Consider the following 26,051-nt stretch of genomic DNA (forward strand, 5'->3'; position numbering starts at 1 on the left):
CATTGGTAAGAAGGGGTTAAGAGGATGTGGGGGGGGGAGGAACGCCATCACCTCCCCCCAGCGACCGAAGGGTGGTCCGTTAAAGGACTCCGGGGGGCGTGGCCCTGTCCGAAGCCTATGGAGGTGAGGGCCAAAGGCACGCCCCAGAGCGGTGACCCGGGGGAGCTCCTAGTCGACGTGCCTTGGCAGGAGACTCCCCCGATATAAGGTTAACCCTTCCCCGTGTCTCCAGCAAATGGGCTGGAGCCGGATAGTCGTTAGGACCAATGCCTAAGCCAATGCCTCTCATTCCTGAAATTCAATAAAGTTGTGGCCTAATTCGCCCAATTAACCTTAAATTATGGTGTCTCATGTCCTTATTTATCCTGGTGGGGGGCGGGAACTCGCCACGCAATCCTATTTCTCTCTCTACACCAAATTAATATCCAGAAAGTTATGCCGCAAACGAAGGAAAGTTTGAGTGGTTTTAATGGATTCAAAAGTCCAAAACTCTTAAGTGAAAAATTGTTTATTAAAAATAAAAACAGCAGACCTACACAATTGTAGTTCCCAAATGAGGTCATTAGGTAGTCAGCTGTTCTATCCAGTGTGGTGTATTGGTTAAGAGCGGTGGACTCGTAATCTGGGGAACCGGGTCCGCGTCTCCGCTCCTCCACATGCAGCTGCTGGGTGACCTTGGGCTAGTCACACTTCTCTGAAGTCTCTCAGCCCCACTTACCTCACAGAGTGTTTGTTGTGGGGGAGGAAGGGAAAGGAGAATGTTAGCCGCTTTGAGACTCCTTCGAGAAGTGATAAAGCGGGATATCAAATCCAAACTCTTCTTCTTCACATTGTCCTAGGAAGACCTGATAAGTGATGTGCTACATCACTTGAGTTTTGGTCTTGAGTTAGAACTTCAGCTGCAGCTACATTGTTCCTCCTTCACACACCTTCCTCCGAAAACAGTTTTAAGAGCAAGGGGGGAGACAGGATTAACAAGAGGCTTTGCGCTGCTAACCCCGAAACTAGAACAGCGAGACAGAGCACTGCACAGTGCTCCCTCTCCCTGTTCTGGCTTCTGGCTTAGCTGCGCAGCCTGCATTCGCTCCATAAGATGCACACACATTTTCCCGTACTTTTTAGAAGGGAAAAAGTGCGTCTTATAGAGCGAAAAATACGGTATGTAACACACAAGTCTGTTGCTGTCTCATGGTGTGTGTGTGTGTGTGTGTGTGTGTGTGTGTGTGTGAGAGAGAGAGAGAGAGAGAGAGAGAGAGAGAGAGAGAAAGAGAAATGTGGGGAATTAGTGTAGAATCAGTTGAAAAACTATAAATGTGTCATTGTATACTTGTACATACAGTTGTTGCAATCGACCATCGCTATGATAAGGTTATAATGCAGTTGCACATTTGTCTACAGGGAAGGATATTCAGAGAAGTGCGTCATGAACAATTATTTTGGCATTGGATTAGATGCAAAGATTTCATTAGAATTTAATAATAAACGAGAAGAACACCCTGAAAAATGCAGGTAATTGAGTCAGAACCAAGATTTTAAATAGAAATATTTTCTGCAGACATGTATGTAATATTTTTTTTAAAAAACTGCATCTTAGCAGTGGTTATTGTGTGAACTATATGCCTGGGCATGATCATTTTTCCTTTTCCTTTTAGAAGCAGGACAAAGAACATGATGTGGTATGGTGTACTTGGTACTAAAGAATTACTGCAACGGACCTACAAGAACTTAGAACAAAAAGTTCAGCTTGAGGTAATATTTATATATTCCTAACTGCATGCCTGTCAGAGTCAGGCTGCAGGAACAGAAGGCTCTCTTCCCTTCCCCAATCCCAACAGGCCAGTCCCTTCATACTTACTTGTTTTATTTATTTATCCATTTCATTAAGAAAATTACACCTCTTGATTGTGAAAAAAGCACTCAAAGCAATTTTTTAAAAAGATTAAATCGTAAATTCAGGGAAAATTCACAATACATAAAGAAGTTAAAATACTAAAACAGATTAAAATTCACATCAGCGTTTCTAAGTGTTTGAAACAAAATTAAAAAATTCCTTCCAGTAGCACCTTAGAGACCAACTAAGTTTGTTATTGGTATGAGCTTTCATGTGCATGCACACTTCTTCAGATACACTGAAACAGAAGTCACCAGACCCTTATATATAGTAAGAGGGTGGGGAGGGATATTATTCAGAAGGGTGGTGGGAATGGGTGATAGACTTAATGGGTATGGTAAACCTGTTGATGACTGTTAACAACTGCAATTGTTCTTACAGGAAAAAGCAAGGGGTGAGATGGCTAAAAATAGCTTTATCATGTATAATGAGACAAGAATCCAATGTCTCTATTCAGACCAGGTCTCTCCATGGTTTTAAGTTTGGTAAAAAAGGTAAAGGGACCCCTGACCATTAGGTCCAGTCATGACCGACTCTGGGGTTGCGGTGCTCATCTCGCTTTATTGGCCGAGGGAGCCGGCGTACAGCTTCCGGGTCATGTGGCTAGCATGACTAAGCCGCTTCTGGCGAACCAGAGCCGCGCATGGAAATGCCGTTTACCTTCCCACCGGAGCGGTACCTATTTATCTACTTGCACTTTGACATGCTTTCGAACTGCTAGGTGAGCAGGAGCTGGGACCGAACAACGGGAGCTCACCCCTTCACGGGGATTCAAATTGCCAACCTTCTGATCGGCAAGTCCTAGGCTCTGTGGTTTAACCCACAGCGCCACCTGCGTCCTTTTTAAGTTTGGTAATAAGTTGCAATTCAGCAACTTCTCTTTCCAGTCTATTTCTGAAATTCTTTTGTAATAAGACAGCTACTTTGAGATCTTGTATAGAATGTCCTGGGAGACTGAAGTGTTCTCCTACTGGTTTCTAAGTGTATGGGTAGCCTTGCCTACCCAGGCACCCAAAATAATACAGGGAGGGTGCCAGCTTAATTCCACCAGGCAGGGAGTTCCAATGTACAGCTGCTGCCACACTAAACGGTTTAATGGGTATAGAAAATCTGTGCTACGTAAACTCAATGACCTTTAGGTCCAATATGTGATTAAAGGATATAGCAAATTATTTCAGGGATCATTTATGCAGTTGTTGTTTTTATGCATTGCAGTGTGATGGACAATACATCCCCCTCCCAAGTCTTCAAGGCATAGCTGTTTTGAATATCCCAAGCTACGCTGGCGGGACTAATTTCTGGGGCGGAACCAAGGAGGATGATGTAAGCAGGGCGAGGGGGGTTATTTCTAAAAGTGTTTTTGCCGCCAATATCCTGTGAAGCAGGATTTCTGCTGGTTCTATTGACAGTATGTTCAGGTTTGACATCTCCAGACAAGCAATGACAAACCTAGACAGCATCTTAAAAAGCAGAGACATCACCTTGCCGACAAAGGTCCGTATAGTTAAAGCTATGGTTTTCCCAGTAGTGATGTATGGAAGTGAGAGCTGGAGACCATAAAGAATTGATGCTTTTGAATTATGGTGCTGGAGGAGACTCTTGAGAGTCCCATGGACTGCAGAAAGATCAAACCTATCCATTCTTAAGAAATCAGCCCTGAGTGCTCACTGGAAGGACAGATCCTGAAGCTGAGACTCCAATACTTTGGGCACCTCACAAGAAGAGAAGACTCCCTGGAAAAGACCCTGATGTTGGGAAAGATGGAGGGCACAAGGAGAAGGGGACGACAGAGGACGAGATGGTTGGATAGTGTTCTCGAAGCTACCAGCATGAGTTTGACCAAACTGCGGGAGGCAGTGGAAGACAGGAGTGCCTGGCGTGCTCTGGTCCAGGGGGTCACGAAGAGTCGGACACGACTAAACAACTAAACAACAACAACTCTTAAAATGCCTACATATTTGTTATTTCTTCATATATGCATAAAATAGTAAGGCTTGCGTCACGCTGCAGTTCATCAACCCCAGCGTGATGACAGAATGACAGGCAGCAGACCCGTTCGGAGAGAAGGAAGCCGGGTACGCTTGCCCTGGGCCTCGAAGCTGGCATGGGGGGCTCTGCAGGGGCCTGCTGGACTTGGCATGTCTCCCAGTCGACTTGGGGACTTAATGGGTGAAACGCCCATGATTGTTCAATTTGCATTGCTGGTCCAGACTTGAATAAAATGTGTAGCGTCAGACGGGGGCCCCAACTTGAATAACATTTGGAGGGGGGGCAGGTAAGCCCCACCCCACATAATCAATCATAGAGAGATCACAGAGAGCCAGTGTGGTGTAGTGGTTAAGAGTGGTGGACTCGTAATCTGGTGAACCGGGTTTGCATCTCTGCTCCTCCACATGCAGCTGCTGGGTGACCTTGGGCCAGTCAAACTTCTTTGAAGTCTCTCAGCCCCACTCAACTCACAGAGTGTTTGTTGTGGGGGAGGAAGGGAAAGGAGAATGTTAGCCGCTTTGAGACTCCTTAAAGGGAGTGAAAGGCGGGATATCAAATACAAACTCTTCTTCTTCTTCTAAGCCCAGACTTGTGTTTCCTTTCTGTCCACCAGATATTTGGGGCACCATCATTTGATGATAAGATTTTGGAGGTTGTTGCAGTATTTGGCAGCATGCAGATGGCTGTTTCTCGTGTTATCAAGCTACAGCACCACAGGATAGCCCAGGTATGTGTGTCTTACCGGGAGAGAAGAAGCATAGGCCGCGAACGTGCTCAAGCGCACACAAATCAAGCGTTGACTTTTCATTTTAAGCATGTTGACCATCATAAATGCCAAAATGCAGTAGGTTTTTGCCCATGAGTTGTACCTGGATGCACAGCAGCCACAGCTGTTAATAACCACACTTCTTTTTGGGAATCAACATGAACAATCTCTGAGTGGTTTGATATTCTGGGGGTTCCAGGAGCTTACCCAGGGTTTGGTGTCCTTGGAAGGAGGAACAGTAGCATAGCTGTCAAGCGTCCCCTATTTGGCGGGACAGTCCCTTATCCCAGCACCATGTCCCGCTGCTGTCCCTTATTGATGATGTCCCTTAAATAAGCTACTGAAGGTAATGGGGCCCTTTCTATGTCCAGCTGTCCTTTGTCAACAACAAATTGTTGCTGTTTTTTCATGTTGAATATATGCTGTATGGTAATTTATGGACCTAATAGGTATCTAAAGCCATTTGCACGCAACAAAATATGTATTTTACCAAAGTAATTGTTGATCCCTTATTTTGGCTGCTGATCCCTTATTTTCGAGGTTGCTGGTCCCTTATTTTCAAATCTGTAAGTTGACAGCTATGGACAGTGGAGACTATGGTGTATTTATGAGAAATGGTTTATTTACATGGTTTGATCTCCACTGCTGGTAGTGTCCTCACACCTGCATTCCCTGTCCAGGCAGCGCATTCTCTGACCAGCACTGGTCGCTGATGGTGCATGCGCCTTAGCAGTTTCCCCTCCCCTCCCTTCAATGACATTTCCTGCAGTTCTACGGTATATGAAAATGGGGGGGGGGGAAAGGAGTCTGCAGGTTGACATTTTCATGAAATCACCCTTCATTAAAATCCATTTACTCTCTTCCAGTGCCGGTCGGTAAAGATCACCATACTTGGAGACGAAGGAGTCCCTGTGCAGGTGGATGGAGAGGCATGGATCCAACCTCCAGGAATTATTAAAATTGTGCATAAAAACAGAGCACAGATGCTAACCCGAGACAGGGTAAGTGATAGAAAGGATATTTTGTCTAATATATAATGGGTTGCCTTCAAGTCCCACCTAGGGTAGACTCACTGAAAGGAATAAACCTGTTAGTCATGTCTATTACCTTCAATGGGACTATGCTGAGTAGGACTATTATTATTATTATTATTATTATTATTATTATTATTTGAATTTATATACTGCCCTATACCCGGGGGTCTCATTGAATACCACCTACTGTCTCCTGTATAAATCCCTTTGTGAGGAATTTGATTTTTCTGTGCATTAAGAAACATAAGTAACATGCAACAATAAGGTTAGTGTAAGTATGTGCTTCAAATACTTAATCTTTTTAATGGAGAAGGTAAACATCCAGCCAGCCTCACGTGTACATTCACATGTGTGTGTATGTGTGTGTGTGTGTGTGTGTGTGTGTGTGTGCGCGCACACACACACACGTGTGCAGTTTTTACTATACAGCAGCACTCTCCAGTATTTTGTGTTTGTGTTTGGTTTTTCACCAGGGATTGTATGCTCCCACCCCCCAAATGCAGCCACAAATATTAAGCTTATTTTTGGTATTAGTTTTCATTGTAAAAATTAATAGTGAAGTATGGTATGAATTATTGTGTCTAACGATCCTACATGGAAGTATTGGTATTCATGTCAAACAACTTCCTCGATTCTGAACAGGCCTTTGAGAGTACGCTGAAATCCTGGGAAGACAAACAGAAGTGTGATTCCTGCAAACCGATCCTGAGATCCCCTTTGTACCCTCCACAGGCCGTGGAACTGGCCACTGAAGAGGAGACTTTGCAGATCCAGTCGTCTTCTCAGGCCGCAGAGGAACTGATTAGCAGGTACCTTGGCCTTCCTTTCTTCACGAGGCCTTAAATTTGACAAGATCCAGGTCTGACAATGTCATTGCATCTAATGTGCCGTAACTTAGACCAAATATTGTGCTGAAATATCATGTCAGTGGACTGATTCTGAAAATTTTGCTTACCCAGTTTGTCCCTCTGTCATGTTTTTATGCCTATGTGGCTTCCCTGGAACGGAACCTCTGCCCTGGTTGCGAGTGACCTGTACCTCTTGTCTTCCTGTTTGGGCAGCTGTTTATCGACTGAGAATGCTCTTCTCATTTCATTTCCTTTCTCTTTTTCCACCCACAACATTTGTTGCAGAATCTGTGAAGCTGCAAAGATACACAGCTTGTTGGAACAAGAACTGGCTCACGCAGTAAATGCATGCTCTCATGCGTTAAACAAAGCCAGTCCAAGTTTTTCGGAGGTAAAGGAAATCTATGGTGCTAGTTGAATATGATTATTTTGTTATTTATTTCATTTGTCGTTTGCTTCCTATGAGGTGTTTTGAAGTTACAGTGGTACCTCAGGTTATATACGCTTCAGGTTACATACGCTTCATGTTACAGACTCCGCTAACCCAGAAATAGTACCTTGGGTTAAGAAATTTGCTTCAGGATGAGAACAGAAATTGTGCTCTGGCGGTGCAGCGGCAGCGGGAGGCCCCATTAGCTAAAGTGGTGCTTCAGGTAAAGAACAGTTTCAGGTTAAGAATGGACCTCCGGAACGAATTAAGTACTTAACCCGAGGTACCACTGAATTTACAACACAGTCAATACATATATGAAACACTTCCCTATATAAAAACAGTTTTAAAACAAAAACCATCCATTACAAAAACAATTAAAACAATGATTACGTACAGAACAAGGTGTACATATATATAATCCATTTCAAATCCAATAGCAACAGCTCCACTTAGAAGGCTTGCGAGGGAAAGTCTTCAGCAATTGCCTCAAAACAAGATGGCACTTGTCTGATACATCACAAAAGGGAGTTCCGAAAGTTAGGTGTCATCACCCCTAAGGCCAAGTTACAACATGGTGCAGAATGGACCTGCAGACTGCCCTTTCCTCAACATACTTGTCCCAGATCTCCTCATGACCATCTCATGTACATGCTAAATGGCAATGGGGGCAGGATGGGACCCTGTGGCATTCCACAGCACAACTGCAAGGGAGCTGAGAAATCACCACCCAGTGCTATTCTCTGAAACTAACCCTGGAGATAGGATAGAAAATAAGTTTTAATGTATTTTTAATCTTTGTTGGAAGCCACCCAGAGTGGCTGGGGAAACCCAGCCAGATGTAAAGGTACCCCTGCCCGTACGGGCCAGTCTTGACAGACTCTGGGGTTGTGCGCCCATCTCACTTAAGAGGCCAGGGGCCAGCGCTGTCCGGAGACACTTCCGGGTCACGTGGCCAGCGTGACAAAGCTGCATCTGGCGGGCCAGCGCAGCACACGGAAACGCCGTTTACCTTCCCGCCAGTAAGCAGTCCCTATTTATCTACTTGCACCTGGGGGTGCTTTCGAACTGCTAGGTTGGCAGGCGCTGGGACCAAGCAACGGGAGCGCACCCCACCGCGGGGATTCGAACCGCCGACCTTTCGATCGGCAAGCCCTAGGCGCTGAGGCTTTTACCCACAGCGCCACCCGTGTCCCTACCCAGCCAGATGAGTGGGGTACAAATAAATTATTATTATTATTATTATTATTATTATTATTATTATTATTATTATTATTTAAAACCATGTCCCCAATACCCATCACTCAGAGTCTGTTCAGGAGGATACTATGGTTGACGGTATTGAAAGCTACCAACAAATTAAGTAAGAATAGCAAGGTCATTGAATTGCAGAGTTCCCCCTGCAATGCAGGAATCTCAGTTAAAGCATCCATGACAGATGGACACCCAACCTCTTATTATGTCATCACCAGTTTAGACATTGTTTTTCTTTTGGGTGAAGACAGGGTCCAAGTAGGGGTTGAGCAGTTCCCCCTTCTCTCTGACACCCAAGAGTGTTTCTCAGTCTTCTCCACACAGAGGACCAACCACTTGCTTCGGACATAGCCGAGGGAAACCTATTTTCAACCTCTCTTGCAAGGATGGCATCACACTTCCCCATTCTTCTGTAATAAAGGCCGGCCATCAGAGCGACCAAGGAAGACTCAGTCCCACAGGCAGCCCTGAGCCTCCACTGGAATGGGTGAAGGTTGCCTGTTTCATCCAAGAATACCTGCAAATTTCGCACAGCCTTTCTCCAAAATGGGGGTGTTTGCAACTGGGCATGAACTAGTGGGCCTCCTTTAGGCTTTTTCCAGAATCATTGAATCACCACCTCTTTCAGGATAGCTTGGACCATTCCCTCCTGCCGATTGATGTGTATTGATCACACTGTAGACATATCAGGTCCTGCCTCCCTCCCCATGCAAGGTTTAATAAGCCTCGAGGGGGCGATGGTCAAGGGAGGACATGGTTGGCTGCATCCTTGCAAGCCATTCAGGCTTTTTTTAATGGGGGGAAAGCACAGGGAATTGTTTTAAACCAGGCACCCCCAACCTCCGGCCCTCCAGATGTTTTTGGACTACAATTCCCATCATTCCTGACCACTGGTCCTGTTAGCTAGGGATCATGGGAGTTGTAGGCCAAAACATCTGGAGGGCCACATGTTGGGGATGCCTGTTTTAAACCCAATGCATCTTTATGATGGCTGATCAATCTGAAATGAAGCCTTGTTATGTATAATGTTTTAAATACTCCCTGTTTGCACGCTGCACCTCAAGTTTGATTAGAATTCCGGCTGTGGAGGAATGATCCTGTCACGTATCATTTTCGGGTACAGTGGTATCTCAGGTTACATACGCTTCAGGTTACATACGCTTCAGGTTACAGACTCCGCTAACCCAGAAATAGTACCTTGGGTTAAGAAATTTGCTTCAGGATGAGAACAGAAATTGTGCTCTGGCAGCGCAGCGGCAGCGGGAGGCCCCATTAGCTAAAGTGGGGCTTCAGTTTAAGAACAGTTTCAGGTTAAGAATGGACCTCCGGAACGAATTAAGTACTTAACCCGAGGTACCACTGAATTTACAACACAGTCAATACATATATGAAACACTTCCCTATATAAAAACAGTTTTAAAACAAAAACCATCCATTACAAAAACAATTAAAACAATGATTACGTACAGAACAAGGTGTACATATATATAATCCATTTCAAATCCAATAGCAACAGCTCCACTTAGAAGGCTTGCGAGGGAAAGTCTTCAGCAATTGCCTCAAAACAAGATGGCACTTGTCTGATACATCACAAAAGGGAGTTCCAAAAGTTAGGTGTCATCACCCCTAAGGCCCAGTTACAACATGGTGCAGAATGGACCTGCAGACTGCCCTTTCCTCAACATACTTGTCCCAGATCTCCTCATGACCATCTCATGTACATGCTAAATGGCAATGGGGGCAGGAACGAATTAAGTACTTAACCCGAGGTACCACTGTATTGAGAACGGATTACTGAGGCCGTTGACTTTAGGACTGTGTCAGGCAGCTGACAAGGGGGGGAAAAGGTTCCCTGTGATCTTTCTTTCTCAGTGGCACAAGTAGAGAACAAAGACGCTTGCAGAGCAATATGACGCCAGCAGGTGATCCCAAAACAGGCACCGCATAAACCTCCCCAGTCCTGGAGGAGATTTCCTTCCTGACCCTTAATACAGTATTTAAAAAGGTAAAGGTACCCCTGACCATTAGGTCCAGTCGTGAACGACTCTGGGGTTGCGCGCTCATCTCGCTCCATAGGCCGAGGAAGCCAGTGTTTGTCCACAGACAGCTTCCAGGTCATGTGGCCAGCAGGACTAAGCCGCTTCTGGCGAACCAGAGCAGCTCACGGAAACACCGTTTACCTTCCCGCCGGAGCGGTACCTATTTATCTACTTGCACTTTGACGTGCTTTTGAACTGCTAGGTTGGCAGGAGCAGGGACCAAGCAATGGGAGCTCACCCTGTTGCGGGGATTCGAACCGCCAACCTTCTTACATTATAGAGGTACCTCGGGTTACAAACATCTCAGGTTGCAAACACCTCGGGTTACAAACACTTTGGGTTACAGACTCTGCTAACCCAGAAATAGTACCTCGGGTTAAGAACTTGGCTTCAGGATGAGAACAGAAATTGCGTGGCGGCAGCAGTGGGAGGCCCCATTAGCTAAAGTGGTACCTCAGGTTAAGAACGGTTTCTGGTTAAGAACAGATCTCTGGAACGAATTAAGTTCGTAACCCGAGGTACCACTGTATTTCAACACAGCCTTTCAACAAACGTGGTCAAAAGAGTTCAGGACCCTGTTAAGATTTGGAAAGGAAAAGCCAGCTGCGTTTATTTGATTTTTCAACTATTATAAACTGTTTACGAGTAAATGTGCTCCTTGGTTTTCTTCCCACAGAGCCTTACCAGAAACACTGCCCTGGAAGTCGCTGTCAACATGAAGGCTCTGCATGATGAAACCAAATCCTTGTTAGTAGGAAGAGCTCCTTTGGTAAGTGAACTTTTTCTTCCTGTTCAAATTCAGGCACTGGACAGAGACTTTTCCAAATTTTAGCAGGAATTTTAAGGAACCTCTTTGTTTGTATGATTAATTCTAATTGATTTTAGCCATTGCATGCTTTTTGAAAGTTTTATGTACATTGCTTAGAAATTCCTGTGATTGAGTAGTGTATTTATAGCTCAAATAAATAGATACCGTATTTTTTGCTCTATAAGACTCATTTTTTCCCTCCTAAAAAGTAAGGGGAAACGTGTATGTATCTTATGGAGCGAATGCAGGCTGCACAGCTATCCCAGAAGCCAGAACAGCAAGAGGGATTGCTGCTTTCACTGCGCAGCGATCCCTCTTGCTGTTCTGGCTTCTGAGATTCAGAATATTTTTTTTCTTGTTTTCCTCCTCCAAAAACTAGGTGCGTCTTGTGGTCTGGTGCGTCTTACAGAGTGAAAAATACGGTAATAAATAAATAAACAAACTTGGAAGACTGGGCACTTTTGGAGCAGAACTTCAGTATATTTTTTTGTGTTATCTTAGCGCCTCATTTCTTCATCTGTGTGGTGGCTCCAGTTGCTTCTGACAACACATGTAATCAGTAGTTTACAGCACATGTGCCCAGCATTGGTTGGGAATAATAAGAAACGGAAAATCAGTGCAATTTTGAAAGGTGCAGTCTCCATGTTATTCAAAATGGCATCCAATTGCAATTTAAAAAAATAAAAATGGTGGTCTATTTAATTGTAAAAGTTGGGAAATTAGATGCTCACCTTTAAAGGACACAGGCCGGGTAACATTTTGTGATTTGTTTCTGCAGCAGTTAGAATCCCCTCATGAAGAACTGCTCTCAACAGCTGTGCACAATTTAGAGGGTGAATTAAGGAAACTGGCTGAGATTCCCTGGCTCTTGTATGTTCTACAATTAAATGACGATGAGGTGGGTGAAATTCACACTTGCAAGCCTGCTTTCATTTCATTTCATATTTTTTTTAAAAAATATATCTTTATTAATTTAAAATAAATACAATTATGAAAAACAGACATACATACAAGTAAACAAACACAGAATCAAACAAACAATTAACAGAAGAATCAAACAAACCACCACACTATAAGATATAAGAAGATTAATATAATTATCTTCATGTATACTCCTGGTATTGAACACAATTATAAAACTTATAGAGAATAAATTTAACACTGACTTCCAATTAATCTCACTTAACTTTGTCTATCCATTACTTTATACCGCACAGTTACATATTTCTTATATAATTTCTTTTTACTTCCCTACAAACTTACATTTATACAATACAGGGATCAGTCTAATTCTGCCAAGATGTTTCCCTTTATTCCATAGTTTTCTAAATATTCTTTAAATATTCTTTTTATTAAATTAGTAAACTGAATCATGCTGGCATCCAAAAACTCCTTTGTGCATTATATCCATCTTTGCTATTGCTTTTTTTTTTTTTTGCCAAGTACAGTGGTACCTCTGGTTGTGAATGGCATCCATTCCAGAACTCTGTCCGCATCCAGAGGAATTTGCAACCGGAGGTGCCACTTCTGCGCATGCGTGCGGTGCGTAGAGTGCTTCTGCACATGTGCGCGTGGTGAAACCTGGAAAAATACTTCCTGGTTTGCCGCGTTCGCATCCTGAAAGATATGCAACCAGAGGTGTGCGTATCTAGAGGTACGATACGATAATCTTTATTGTCATTGTCCCATACAGAACAACGAAATTGAAAATCTACATCAGGCATTCGGAAACCAACAAGTCTGCTATCCCAGCTATCCCAGCCTGGTTAGCCCCCTAAAAATTCTGGTACCCCATAATTAAATACAATATACTCCCATAGAGTCTACCTTACACTGCATTTAAAACCAAAATCGCATTTGAATAGAAACTGTTTCTCAGGCGGCTAGTCCTAGTCTTTATAACCCTGTACCTTCTTCCAGAAGGCAGAAGCTGAAAGAGATCATTTCCAGGGTGCACACTATCCTGCACTATCTCTGCAAATTTCTTATGGCACCTGGAAGCATAGATTCGATCCAAGGTGGGAAGAGTGCACCCAATTATTCTCTCCACAGTTTTTACAACCCTGGATAACATTGTTTTTTCCCTGACCATGCAGCTCCCAAACCACACACAGAGACCATAAGTTAATACACTCTCAACAGTACAATGGTAAAATGCCATCAACAGGTACTTTGAGAGATTATTTTTCCGGAGGATTCTCAGAAAATATACCACTGTAAAGGATCTACATTTGCTCCCAGTGCATTTCTGAGCACAATTAAAGTGTTGGTGCTGACCTTTAAAGCCCTAAATGGCCTCAGCCCAGAATATCTGCCCGTCTCAGACGACTGAGACGTCTTCTGGTGGTTCCCTCAAGACAAAAAGTGAGGTTACAGGGAACCAGGCAGAAGGCCTTCTTGGCAGTGGCACCTGCCCTGTGGAACGCCCTCCCATCAGATGTCAAGGAGATAAAGAACTACACAACTTTTAGAAGACATCTGAAGGCAGCCCTGTTTGGGGATGCTTTTAATGTTTGAGGTTTTATTGTGTTTTAAATGTTTTGTTGGGAGCCGCCCAGAGTGGCTGGGGAAACCCAGTCAGATGGGCGGGGTACAAATAATGAAATCTTAATCATTATTGTTATTGGGAAGGGTTTGTACCAACACCTGACCAATGAGGAATTTGTCAGCAAATGGCAGAAAACCATAGCTAAAAAAGCCCCCTCTATTGGTCTGTCACCCCCCTAACTGTATTACCTGGGTTATGAAGGCGCCCTAAAGATGTTAAAGCAAAGATTATGGGATAATGCACACCGTGACTTGCGATCTCGATCACACGCAGTCTGTAGTCCGCTCGCAGTAGGAGTACAATATGGGTATGTCTTTAAGTTAACATCTTACATTAAAAACCTGACAGTACCAAACTACCGAAGGCTTTTCACCAAAGCCAGACTAAACGTCTTTCCTTCTGCAGTGTTGGATGGCAAGTTGAGAGGAGTTCCCTACCAGGACAGACTTCGCTCGTGTGCTCAAGAGATCGATTCCATAAAACATATTTTGTTGCATTGTGCAAAATATGAGCAAGCCAGGCCTGAACTGATACTACCCTTGCTGGTACCTTTCCGGGGAAAATCAGTGGCTCACTATGTCAGGTTCCTATTGGAAGACCGGACAAATGCTAGAACATTAGCAGTGGCAAAGTTTTTATCGGTGGTTGCAAGAACCAATGATCCCTATATTCTGAACAAATGCTTGTTTAACCTGGAGGTCGGCTGTATGAATTGTGTATTGCTTTGTAATGATTTGTTGGGTCTCTGGACTGTAATAAAGATTGATGATGATGTTATTGCTTACACCTACAATAAAGCAGCCACAAATGGGAACCCTTGAAAATATTTTTCCTTCTTCCAGCTCTCTCTCCCCTGCCCCATCTCAGCTTAAGTATGTTTTCAAGCCCAATTCAGCTGCTCCATTTGGGGTGGATTGGGGTAAGTTAGGAAGGGGAATCTTCTGCATTTTTTCCTTTCTCTTGGCCAGACAGACAACATGTACTGGACATTAAAACTGCTATGTGCTGACATAATGGTGGAGAAATGAAGCTGATTTATAATAAGGGCTGTGCTTTTTGGACTGTTCTTGTGACTTTCATCCCCTTTTCAATTTGACACACACACCCCCACCCAAAAAAGTCACTGAAGAAGAATTACTGTCTGAGGTGCCTTCCAGAAAGAGTGAATGTTCCTACCTACAAATATTCTGTCTTCTCATTTTTCTAATGCAAGTTCTGTCCTTGAAGTTGGCATTCTCTCTCCCCCCTCCCCGAATTTTTAAGTTTTGTTTCTCAACGTTATTTTTCCCTCTCTTTTGTTTTTAGGATCCTCCTTTGGAATATGCTAAAAGAAACAACAGAAGCACAGTATTCCGCATAGTGCCAAAGTTTAAAAAGGAAAAGGTTCAGAGACAAAAGACTAGCCCTCAGCTTGGTATGCTTTATAAAAATAATAATACTGTAATAATAATGTGTCTATGGGGGAGATGTGGTTCAAATCTTTCATTACATGCTAAGATGATGAATCGTTACTATCTGATTCAGCTTTGAGCTGAAGGGAACCTTGACCCATGTCCTTGGATAAACGACCTGTGGTCTGTTTTTGGAAGATGTGAAATATCTCTCACTGGTTTGACTGTCCTGGGATTAGCTAGCCCTTAAAATCTAATATAGCCATACCTTGGTGGTCAAACGCCCTGGAACTCAGACGTTTTGGCTCCTGAATGCCGCAAACCCGGAAGTGGCTGTTCCGGCTTGTGAACGTTCTTTTGGAACCCGAAAGCTTCCGCGGCTTTCGGTTGGTTGCAGGAGCTTCCTGCAGCCAATCAGAAGCCGCATTTTGGTTTTTAATGTTTTGGAAGTCGAACAGACTTCCGAAATGGATTCCCTTCGACTTCCAAGGTACGACTGTATTAGTTTTCAAACGGTGTCCCAGGAAATCCTTGGGATTCATCCTCATTTCAGCAATGGCCAGCAAGCATCCCTTCTCCTCTTGTCCTGATCCTCCTCTGTTCTGTACAGTTGCAGGCAAGTGTTTGGTGTCTTCTGGGGTGCGCTCAGTTTATGCCAGAAAGCAGTGTGCCTCAGAAGCCTGGCCCAGTGTGTTTTTTGAGTTTAAACAAACTTTTCAACCCCCTTCTCCCATTGCTACAGAAAGTGAACCCACTTCACTATTGATTATAGAGATCTCAGACTAGGGTCCTTTAGCAGAGAACATTTTTGAAAATGCTAAAAAAAGAAGAAGAAGAATAGCACAGAATTCTTAATAAATGTAAGAGGCTTCATTGAAATTATTGGTTGGCTGTTGCTTACACTTCAGAGGCATCGTGTGTCACATCCAGCTTCTGAAACGAAATAGCACTGCGTAAAACACATGAAAATTGAAACAATGGCTTATGTACTCATTCTTCTTTATTAAATTCCTTTCTCAGTTTAATGTGGGCAACTAACCTTGGAGAACAGTGTTGACAGAACTTTTAAATGTGCTCTTTTGCCTGATATGGCTAATAGATAATTTTCTGAATTAAGGGCTGTAGTTGTTTATGTTTTAATGAGTACTGATTTTTCCCTATTAACATGGAAGCCAATAAATCATCATTTCTGTGCAGCAAAACATGCACAGACCTTGTAGTACATCTTCTAATATGGTTACAAGTTAATTAGTTGGTGTTCAGGAAGCTTAGTAGCTTTGATGCTGATGCTGAAAGCATGGCTGCAATGCAGAATGCCCTGTCTTTTTTTTTTTATTTAACATACATTCACAGGTTTTCTTTAACTGCATGGAAAAAAACGAAGCTGCCAATTTTTTCAAGACTATATTTGACTTTTGCTATCACTGCCGTGTTCTAGTCTGTTTTTCACCCTCTGTGGCCTAACCTTTGCTTGTGATGCGAGTTGAGCATGTAGAAATTAAGGGGGTTTTGCTCTTAACTTTGTTAGTTCAAAAATGGGGCACAGATGAAGTTGCTGCTTGGCTGGATCTGCTCAGTTTGGGAGAGTACAAAGAAATCTTCATCAGCCATGACATCCGAGGCTCTGAGCTTTTACATCTGGAAAGGCGAGATCTGAAGGTATTTTCTATGTGCTACTTTTCTGCTTATGATAATTTTTCTTTGATAGAAATTAATTAAAAACTTTCCTCTGTCCCTATTCCAGCTGCGTGCTTGTAGCTTGGCTTTTAGTGTGCAAACTTGCAAAACAACAAACCAACCAACCCCAAACTAACATGCTGTCAGTTAGGCCAGACCTTCATCTTCTAATTAATAGGAATATTGGGAATTTGCTGCTTTTAATGATTTATACAGAGTAATGGTGGAACCGGGCTTTGAGAAATTGTATTGGCTGTATTGATTTATATGAAAATAACTACATTAACATTAAAAGGGCTTATGTTGGAGATAATTTGTAATCCATCAACTGGCCGTTATCAAGATACACACGATGCAAGATTTTAAAATACACCCAGCCCTCATTCTGGGTCATAATCCCTTTCTGTTTGAGGCATTCTGGGGTAACCTCTAAGTAGGCGTTCTGCATTTTGTATCTGTCCCTGCTGCTAGTCAGACCAGCATTGTGGATAAGATAGACAGTTCTTTCTGCTCCAAACAGAATTGTCCGCAGAAGCAGCTCGACAGGTGAGGTCAAAACACTGTGTGAGCCTCCTGGCCGGTAGGTTGCTGTGGTTTGCTGGAAGGGAGACGGACAAGGCTGTGGGGAGCATACCACCTGGAGCGCTGGATTGGCTCCACGGATGTGTTTGCACCACCTCTGTCACCCCACCCCACCCCACCCCGCCTCCCCCTTCTCCCTGTCCCTCCCTCTGTTCAACAGTGTCCCACCTGCGAGCCACTTCTGTGTGTACATTTCCAGGAGATTTTCTCCACTCTTCCACCACCATCGCTCCTGTTCTACGTCTGTCTTTCATTTTAGGCTATCATCACTGATGCTTGGGGCAACAAAGAAATCTTAATAGTGAACAGAGAGGCCAGGAGTTGTCTTGGATATAATTCAGCTTATTCGTGACATCTCCTGAACAGGAGGAAAATGGTCTTAGGCATAATGTTTAGTTTCTGTTTTCAATTATCAGTTAACTCAATTGTGTTCATAGTTCTAGATTCCAATCCTGTCTGGCATGTCTAACACTAGCTGTCTGAGGAACTGTATTATGGAAACTTGTGTCCTGACGCAGATGGCTTCCTTTTCTGGCAGTTTTCTAGCCTTTAGCAGGTTTCTGTAGCACCATCTCAGTTTCCTGGGCATCAGTGAAGCTGTTATCCCTAGTTCCAGGTGTTTCTCTGGTATACCTATAGTGTGCCTCTGTGCATTTTGCATCTGCATGTGTTAAATTTTCATTCATTTTTTTTCCTGGAGAAGGTGAATGGGGGTGTATCGTTTTCTCAAATTAATAGTGTCTTAGCGAAGGTATAGACAATTGCCTTAATTGATTGAGCGTTCAATGCAACAGGTTCTGCAGAAGAATTGTGCAGCTGCAATTTGCACGTTTGCAATGAGCCCACAATGCCTTAGTTTACACACATTTCTACAAACAAGGAAGGTGATTCATGGGAATCACAATGTAGTATGAATTGGCTCTGTTGAAATTTGCAGTGAAATATTCAGACTTATTTGAAAATTTATAACTTATATATTTGAAAATATATAATATGACAAGGCAGCCTATAACATATAAAATGCAACAAAACCAGTCTATTAATATCTATAAAGCTATAAAATCTATAATCTATAATTAAAAGCATCAGTAAAATGTCAGTAAATACTGGTTGTTTTAAAGAAAAATCATATTGTGAGGACCTGCCTGAACTGTGCCATTTTCAGAAGACATCAGAAAGGAGGCAGGGACTGTTCCTGTTCAACCTCTATAGGCAGGGAGTTCCACAGGAAAGAGAAGCGCTTGCACCCTAAAGGCTCAATTCCTAGGGGAGGCCATCCAAACCTCAGAGGCCTGGGAGAAATGGAGAAGAAGACATAACTCTTGATACTACTAATAATTGGTTAATTTAATCATATTTCTTCCCTATTGATTATGAACATATCTAGAATTACTTCTGATTATCGTGTCATTTTCCAACTTCACTATTTTAGTGGAAATGCCTAGTTTCTCTTAAGAAACTAATGCTCATTTGTTAAGTACGAGAAAGGTAGTTTACATGTGTATTTTTATATAATAAATCCTGACATTAGAAAGTAGCTGAGACATTTCCCTCTGTTAGTAAGCTGTCCAGTTTTTAACTAGTTATGAAAAGTATTTCCCCCCCCCCATTATATTTAGGTTAAAGGTAAAGTTAAAGGGACCCCTGACCATAAAGTCCAGAAGTGACCGACTCTGGGGGTTGCGGCGCTCATCTCGCTTTATTGGCCGAGGGAGCCGGTGTACAGCTTCTGGGTCATGTGGCCAGCATGACTAAGCCGCTTCTGGCGAACCAGAGCAGCACATGGAAACGCCGTTTACCTTCCCGCCAGAGCGGTACCTATTTATCTGCTTGCACTTTGACGTGCTTTCGAACTGCTAGGTTGGCAGGAGCTGGGACCGAAGAATGGGAGCTCAACCCATCACGGGGATTCAAACTGCCGACCTTCTGATCGGCAAGTCCTAGGCTCTGTGGTTTAACCCACAGCGCCACCCGCGTCCATATTTTGGTTACAGTACTTCTAAAGTTAATGGACTGCTTTGCATGACATGGTAAGCCATGTGTCTGTGCGGGATCCCAGAGACGGGGTTCGCAGGAGGACAAAGAAATCTTGAGAACAGGCCCCAAGGGGAGGGGACTCATAGAACAGGGTCACTAGGACTGAGTCTTGGAAGAAGAAGAAGAAGAGGAAGAGTTTGGATTTAATATCCCGCTTTATCACTCCCCTAAGGAGTTTCAAAGCGGCTAACATTCTCCTTTCCCTTCCTCCCCCACAACAAACACTCTGTGAGGTGAGTGGGGTTGAGAGACTTCAGAGAAGTGTGACTGGCCCAAGGTCACCCAGCAGCTGCATGCGGAGGAGCGGGGAAGCGAACCCGGTTCACCGGATTACGAGTCCACCGCTCTTAACCACTACACCATATGTTTCAGGCTGTTACAGGTCCTGTTTGTTCCAAAATACACGTTCAAGAAAATGGCATGGCACAGTCACCCCTGAACTGTATCCCACTGCCATTCAAGTCAGGGTGAACATAAAGGATAATTCAGTAAAGGGAAATAGCCTCAATTGCAAGGGAGAGTTTTTGTGCAAGGCTTCTCTGTGAGAGACTCGCTTTTCCTGTGTTGGGTAGGAGGTTAATGAGAAGAAGCATTCAAGTACTGTAGATATGATTGTTTCCTTTTTCCATCCCACAAACCTAGTTCAATTTGTTGCACTATTTTTATGGAAAGGATCACATCTGCAATTTCTGAAAAGGCCATAATTGTGTATGGTCAAAACACACTAGGTGAAATTAGGAGGGATTGCCAACAATAATTTCCTGGACACCTGCCCCCTTTCTACCCCTGTTATTTTATTTTATTTTATTGCAAGATGTGTAAAGCAGAATGCAGACGGGTTAAATGCATGCAAGTGGTGGGCATACTGTATAAATTTCATTTTTTTGTTGCTGATCGTTACAAAATATTTGATTGGGGGGCTTATTCGGAGCACTTCCTTAAAAACAGATCGGCCTTGGAAGTTGAGTTGAAGGAACTAATTTCTGGAGTAATCTTATTGCAGCTTCTGTGTTAATCAGGCAAGATTTTGGGTAGACATTTTGTAAGGACTTCTTCTCAGAAGGAAGCTTTTCTCCATATCCTCTGCTCACCAGCTGTATCCCTTGTTAGGATACTCGTTTAATCCCAGCAGCTTTGTGACGATCTCCGTGTAATGACAAAGTGACACTTATCATTCTGAAATGTGGGCTTTCAAACTTGGGTGTTCACAACGCAATAAACACATCAAAGTCTCTGTGCTTTACCCACATAGAGGGAAACCTATTGTTCTCTGAAGGGACCTTGTCATTTCTGCCAGTCAAGAGATTCATTCCACCAGATATTAAAAGAGAGGGACCTAAACTGGGCTTTTTGGGGGAGGGGGGGAACATACACATAATAGAAGACAATTCTGAGGTGTCTTGGGCAGAAAAATCTGTTGTGGGTCATAACATTTAGGATACAGTGGAGGTAGAACGTAGGAATCTTGCCTTGTACTATCAGACCATTCATCCATCTTGCTCACTGTTGTCTAAATGGACTGCCCCACCTGGAGGTGGGAGGGGGGTCTGAGCCTCTGTACAAAGCATGCTTTCTAATGCTGAGATGCAGCTCTTCCCCCAGAGGTTAACATTTTCTGGATATATTGAGAAACCTCCTGTTTAAATGTCCCATGAGTTTATTAGATTTTTTTTGCATTATTGTTGCAGGTAAGTAACGTTATCTAAATCTATTCGGAATAAATTACAAAAATTGTCTTTACATCTTAATACAGTGGTACGTCAGGTTACATACGCTTCAGGTTACAGACTCCGCTAACCCAGAAATAGTGCTTCAGGTTAAGAACTTTGCTTCAGGATAAGAACAGAAATCGTGCTCCGGTGGCACAGCAGCAGTGGGAGGCCCCATTAGCTAAAGTGGTGCTTCCGGTTAAGAACAGTTTCAGGTTAAGTACGGACCTCCGGAACCAATTAAGTACTTAACCTGAGGTACCACTGTATTTAGAAATACACCTTGTTCAGGGAATTACATTAGTAGTAGTAGTAGTAGTACAGTGGTACCTTGGTTTACAAACTTAATCCGTTCTGGAAGTCCGTTCTTAAACCAAAGCGTTCTTAAACCAAGGCATGCTTTCCCATAGCAGCGGGGGACTCGATTTACAAATGGAACACACTCAACAGGAAGCGAAACATGTTCTGCTTCCAAGGCAAAGTTCACAAACCAAAACACCTACTTCTGGGTTTGCAGTGTTCTTAATCCAAGTTATTCATAAACTAAGCTGTTCTTAAACCACTGTATTCATATTACTAGTATCATCACTATTATTTGCATGGCTGCGGTAATTGTTTTTAAGAACTCTGTCATGTGTCATCAGTCATGGGAACTGGTGCTTATTACATGATTAGCACAGTAGCAATGGTTGGGGGGATTTTTTTTATTATGGGTTCCTTGCTCTCTCCCTGTGCTTTTGACTAGAGGTAGGATCATTCCTGGAAACCTGCCCCCTTTGCTGGCCATCTGAAGCGGTCCTCATTGTTAAAGGTTAAAAGATCATTGGGTGCCTGTGAGCGAACTCTTGTGACCTTTCCCTTCTCCTTGTCTTGTAGGACCTGGGGATCACGAAGGTGGGTCATATGAAGCGAATCCTTCAGGGAATTAAAGAACTCGGCCGGACCTTGCCTTTGACTGAAGTATAGTTCTATTGCTGGCCTCTGAAGAAGAAAGGCTGTTTATGCAAAGCCGTGGAGGCGCATTGCCTTCTCTGTAGGTTTCTGCACGGATGTGTGAGTGTCAGTATGTGGCGTGCGAGGGATTGTGTTGGGGGCATTGCTTGAAAAAAGAGCTTAAGGGGAATCCTTGGAAGGTTTTGTGGGCCTAACGTTGCTGTGAAGTACATTGCGACGAGCAGCTCTTAAAAAGTCAGTTTTTGACCGAAATCTGGGCTGGGTATCTTATGCATTATCTAGCAAAGGGCAATCAAGATCGGATGGCTTTCCTTACATACATGGGATTTCTCAGTACTGCAACAAATAACTTAGTGCAGGGAGAGCATTAGGTTTGAAAAATTCCTGAGGCCTGGAAACGCTTGCCAATGTGTTGGAGGGACTGATTCCCGGTGGGTTTTTCAGGCAATGCTGATAACCTCGGCAACCTCCCTCCTCTTCTGTCTCTGACCAAGAAATCAGGCTGGAGCCATCATGCTGTATACCGTGAGTGCAAACTGTAACGCTTGGTTTGCCTGCCTGAACTGTCCTTTTTGTTGCATGACACACCTGACACTTTACAGACTTGAACAACTTTTATATCGGTTTGGAATAAGGTTTAATTTATTACTATTCTGTGTCTTGTGTTGGTCGAAGGCTTTTTCTGACGTCGTTCGTACCCTAAACGTGCTGTGAACATCTCTGCTATTCTCCAGCATGGGATGTATATTAAATATAATGGAGAGTTTATGTCCTCTGGCTGCAAATAACTTAATAGTATTTTTAAAAGGCTGGTACCTCACAATATTATGAGTTTACTCCCAAGAAACAGAATTATCTGAATATTTTCTTATCGGCTATAAAATATGCAATGTTTATCTCTTACAGCCTCTCTTAAGGCAACTGCTAGCTTACTTTGAGTATTTAAACTTCAAAGCATGGCAGTATTGTGACTCAGAGCAAGGTGGATGTTTGCTAATTCAGTGGTAGCAACCTGATTATGTTCACAGAACTAAAATTACTTCATATTGAAGGCACACTTGGACCAATTATTTGAATATCAGGGCTTGATTATGTATTTTTTAATGGAATCAGTAAAAATTACAGAGCATATCAAATATTCAGTTTACCAACACAAGGCATGTCTTTCCTGTAAATATTAAGCAAATACTTCTTTTAGTTCAGAAATTATCCTCTTTAGAAATACTTAATTCCTGGGATATGCGTGAAGCCTGTTTATCGGTGTATTTGTTAAAATGGACTAGTCAAATGGATTAAGAATTGTCTGTCTTAAAAATTCTAATCCCTTTATTAAAATAATATAAAATGTATTGTTTCTCAGCTGAGGCAGAGCTCTTTCAGGTGAATGCTTAAGCTTTTCATGTTAAAAATAACCAGTGTCAAGTACTAGGTCCTAAATTGACTGGTCTGATATAATTAAAGATTGTCCAGCAATGAAGATCATAAAGACAGTAGCTAATAGAAGACAAAATATCTATTCTGATACATGTCATGATTTCCCCTTCTGCTTAAGTGGCAGTGAGCAACAATGGGGAATCCTGAGCGATGCTACAATTGAATGTGATCCATCATAGCTTCTGAAAGAAATTTGATCAGCTCAGATAGCAACTATTGCTCATCAGAATTATGGTAGCATTTTATCACTCCAAATAAGTTGGACTTTCTACCAAGCTTAGGTGGAGCTCCACAAAAACAGCGTTCAGCATCCAGTTTTCAAAATGATGTTGTGCTTTTGTGCTAACAGTGTATGGACAAATTCTTTGTTGCGTATACTTTTAAAAGGAGAAGTACTTGAAGCATCCTTTTATATTAAGATGAAACTTGTTATTTCTTCATTGTTGTGAAATTTTAGCTATTTTTTTAAATAAACCGTACAGCTCAAAAGTACAGACACTAACAATTTTCTAGTTTTATGGTGGTCAACGTAAGATTCACCATTAATGTTATTTACTGAATTACGATAACTTACAGCAGGAATTTGTTTACTTTTCCAATGATAGCACTGGTTCTCTCAAACTTTGTCTTACCTGCCCACAAAGGCACGTAAGGGATTAAATGTGAACTCTTAACATAGATGCCCTTGAAGAGAGCCAGCCTATTTGGCAGAGATCCACAACTCTGACATTACTACATCTTTTTATAGTTTCACTGATTTCTTTATTTTAGACTCTTAAAAGACGACAGCATTTTCAGCAGGTGATTACAATTACAATGGTAGATTTCTAACATGGAAATTTTTCTAGGCTTTTTATATTGGCTCTGCTCCAAAGATCTCTGTGGGAACTTGGGTGTCCACACAGACTAACACATAAAAAGCTTTCTTTATTCACTTTAACTTTGGGAAGTAGCGTCAGTGTCATGTGATCGATACAGAGGGAGAGCAATCTTTGCTAATGAAGTGAATCGATTACCACCTGAATAGGAAGGAAGTCTGTAAAGCCTAGATGAAAATTATATAAAACCTTGGCTAACCATCACATACCAAAGATGAAATCTTGTGGAACAGGATGACTGTCGCCAATACTAAATGTTTCCCTTAAGGACGTAGAGTTAGGAGGACATTGTAGACACATGCATAGTAAAAGAGAGTTATGGAAAGATGGTTTGCAAAGTGACATGATTGATGTATTGATGAAGCTTTACGAAGGAGCAGAAACTAATGTGCATTGTTTCTCAACATCTGTACCAATTGTCAGATAGTATTGCTGCCTATAAGGACATTCTGATTTAGAACTAATCAGTTGTAACATTATTTGCTCAAAATGTTGCATCTATTGCCTTTAAAATGTACAATGCCTTCTTTTGATTCTGAACAAAAGTGAAACGCAAATTTTCAACAGTATCTGAAAGGGTTACATAGAAACACCACATAGAAAGGAAAGGTTTAGTTATGATCCATCTGGTCATGACAATTTGGTAATAATAACCCCCATGCCTTCTGGATGGAACATCAATATACAATTTTAGGGAAGCAAAGAATGCATGGGCATTGAATACAGAAAGGCATTTAAAAAATAAATAAATAAAAATGAATGTTCAGTACAGTATTTGAAATAGAATGTCCCCATTGTTTGCAGTTTGACACTTTATTTTAAAATTCTCACAAAGCATGGTTTCCCCACATTCCATGGATTCATTCCACTGTTGCCAGCAGATAGCTGAATCTTTTATATACTTTTTGCTTTTCAACTGGAAATAAATATCAAGCCGCTTCATGAAAGCTGCACTAAATCCTCACCCTATGTACATTCTCTCTTCTTAGATATCTGGATAAAAATTTGTTCGGGTATGGCTGTTGCCTTCTATTTTGTCGAAGAGGCAGGTGCCCAGTTTGACATTTAACATATCCCTTTAATGTATTGGTGAAGGATAAAATACAGAATTATTCTTTCATTTAAACTATACCTTGAAAACAAGAGTTTATATTGTATGTCATAGGAGATAAAAAGTTAGAATTAATATTGATTTCAGTTGTTAATATTTATAGTTGCACTGTGAAGGTCCATCACTCTTTATAGCTGCATATGCATCATTTTTATATAGGCAAAAGATGGTTGACAGGTCTGTCAACTAGTTACGTCAAAAGGCTTGTGTGTGTTTCTGTGCATTCAGACTTTATGGAATACATGGTTGGGGCAAATGGCTAAGATAGAACAATATATTAAAATTGCAACCAATGAATTGTCAGAAATGCCAAGCAGGGTCTGGTCATGGTGTGTCCAGTGGGTCAGAGCTGCCCTCCTGATACTGCTACTTACTTGGACGGGATTGATGTGGGGCAGCAGTGAGGTTGGGGCAAGGTGGGTGCTTTCCTGGTGCACCTATGAGGCCACAATGTTTCTGTTGCCCAGTTAGGCAAACAGGACTTGCGCCAGTGTTGGCACGGCAGATCCAGGGCCCCACCTCACTGCTGGAGGGTTCTGTTGATGTTTGGCAATCCAGCCATTGCGGCACTTGTAGATCCCACTGATTTCATGTGCTGAAATTAAATAAGTGTAGTGCATCAGCAGGGATGCGGGTGGCGCTGTGGTGTAAATCACTGAGCCTAGTACTTG

General features: G+C 42.5%; 1 protein-coding gene across 1 annotated transcript in view; it reads left to right on the forward strand.

The window, feature by feature from the left end:
• The window catches only part of DGKH (diacylglycerol kinase eta), a 99,617-nt gene extending 74,011 nt beyond the window's left edge, over window positions 1-25,606 (forward strand). The window contains exons 19-30 of the mRNA XM_053397258.1: window positions 1,399-1,509; window positions 1,653-1,749; window positions 3,107-3,214; window positions 4,494-4,607; window positions 5,513-5,647; window positions 6,323-6,489; window positions 6,814-6,919; window positions 10,928-11,020; window positions 11,838-11,957; window positions 14,913-15,021; window positions 16,527-16,657; window positions 21,880-25,606. Coding sequence (XP_053253233.1) covers window positions 1,399-1,509; window positions 1,653-1,749; window positions 3,107-3,214; window positions 4,494-4,607; window positions 5,513-5,647; window positions 6,323-6,489; window positions 6,814-6,919; window positions 10,928-11,020; window positions 11,838-11,957; window positions 14,913-15,021; window positions 16,527-16,657; window positions 21,880-21,969 — 1,381 coding nt within the window. The 3' untranslated portion in view covers window positions 21,970-25,606. The remainder of the gene's footprint in view (window positions 1-1,398; window positions 1,510-1,652; window positions 1,750-3,106; window positions 3,215-4,493; window positions 4,608-5,512; window positions 5,648-6,322; window positions 6,490-6,813; window positions 6,920-10,927; window positions 11,021-11,837; window positions 11,958-14,912; window positions 15,022-16,526; window positions 16,658-21,879) is intronic.
• The last annotated feature ends 445 nt before the right edge of the window (window positions 25,607-26,051 follow it).

This window comes from Podarcis raffonei, chromosome 7 (genome assembly GCF_027172205.1).
Source record: "Podarcis raffonei isolate rPodRaf1 chromosome 7, rPodRaf1.pri, whole genome shotgun sequence".
In the NCBI taxonomy this organism is placed as follows: Eukaryota; Metazoa; Chordata; class Lepidosauria; order Squamata; family Lacertidae; genus Podarcis; species Podarcis raffonei.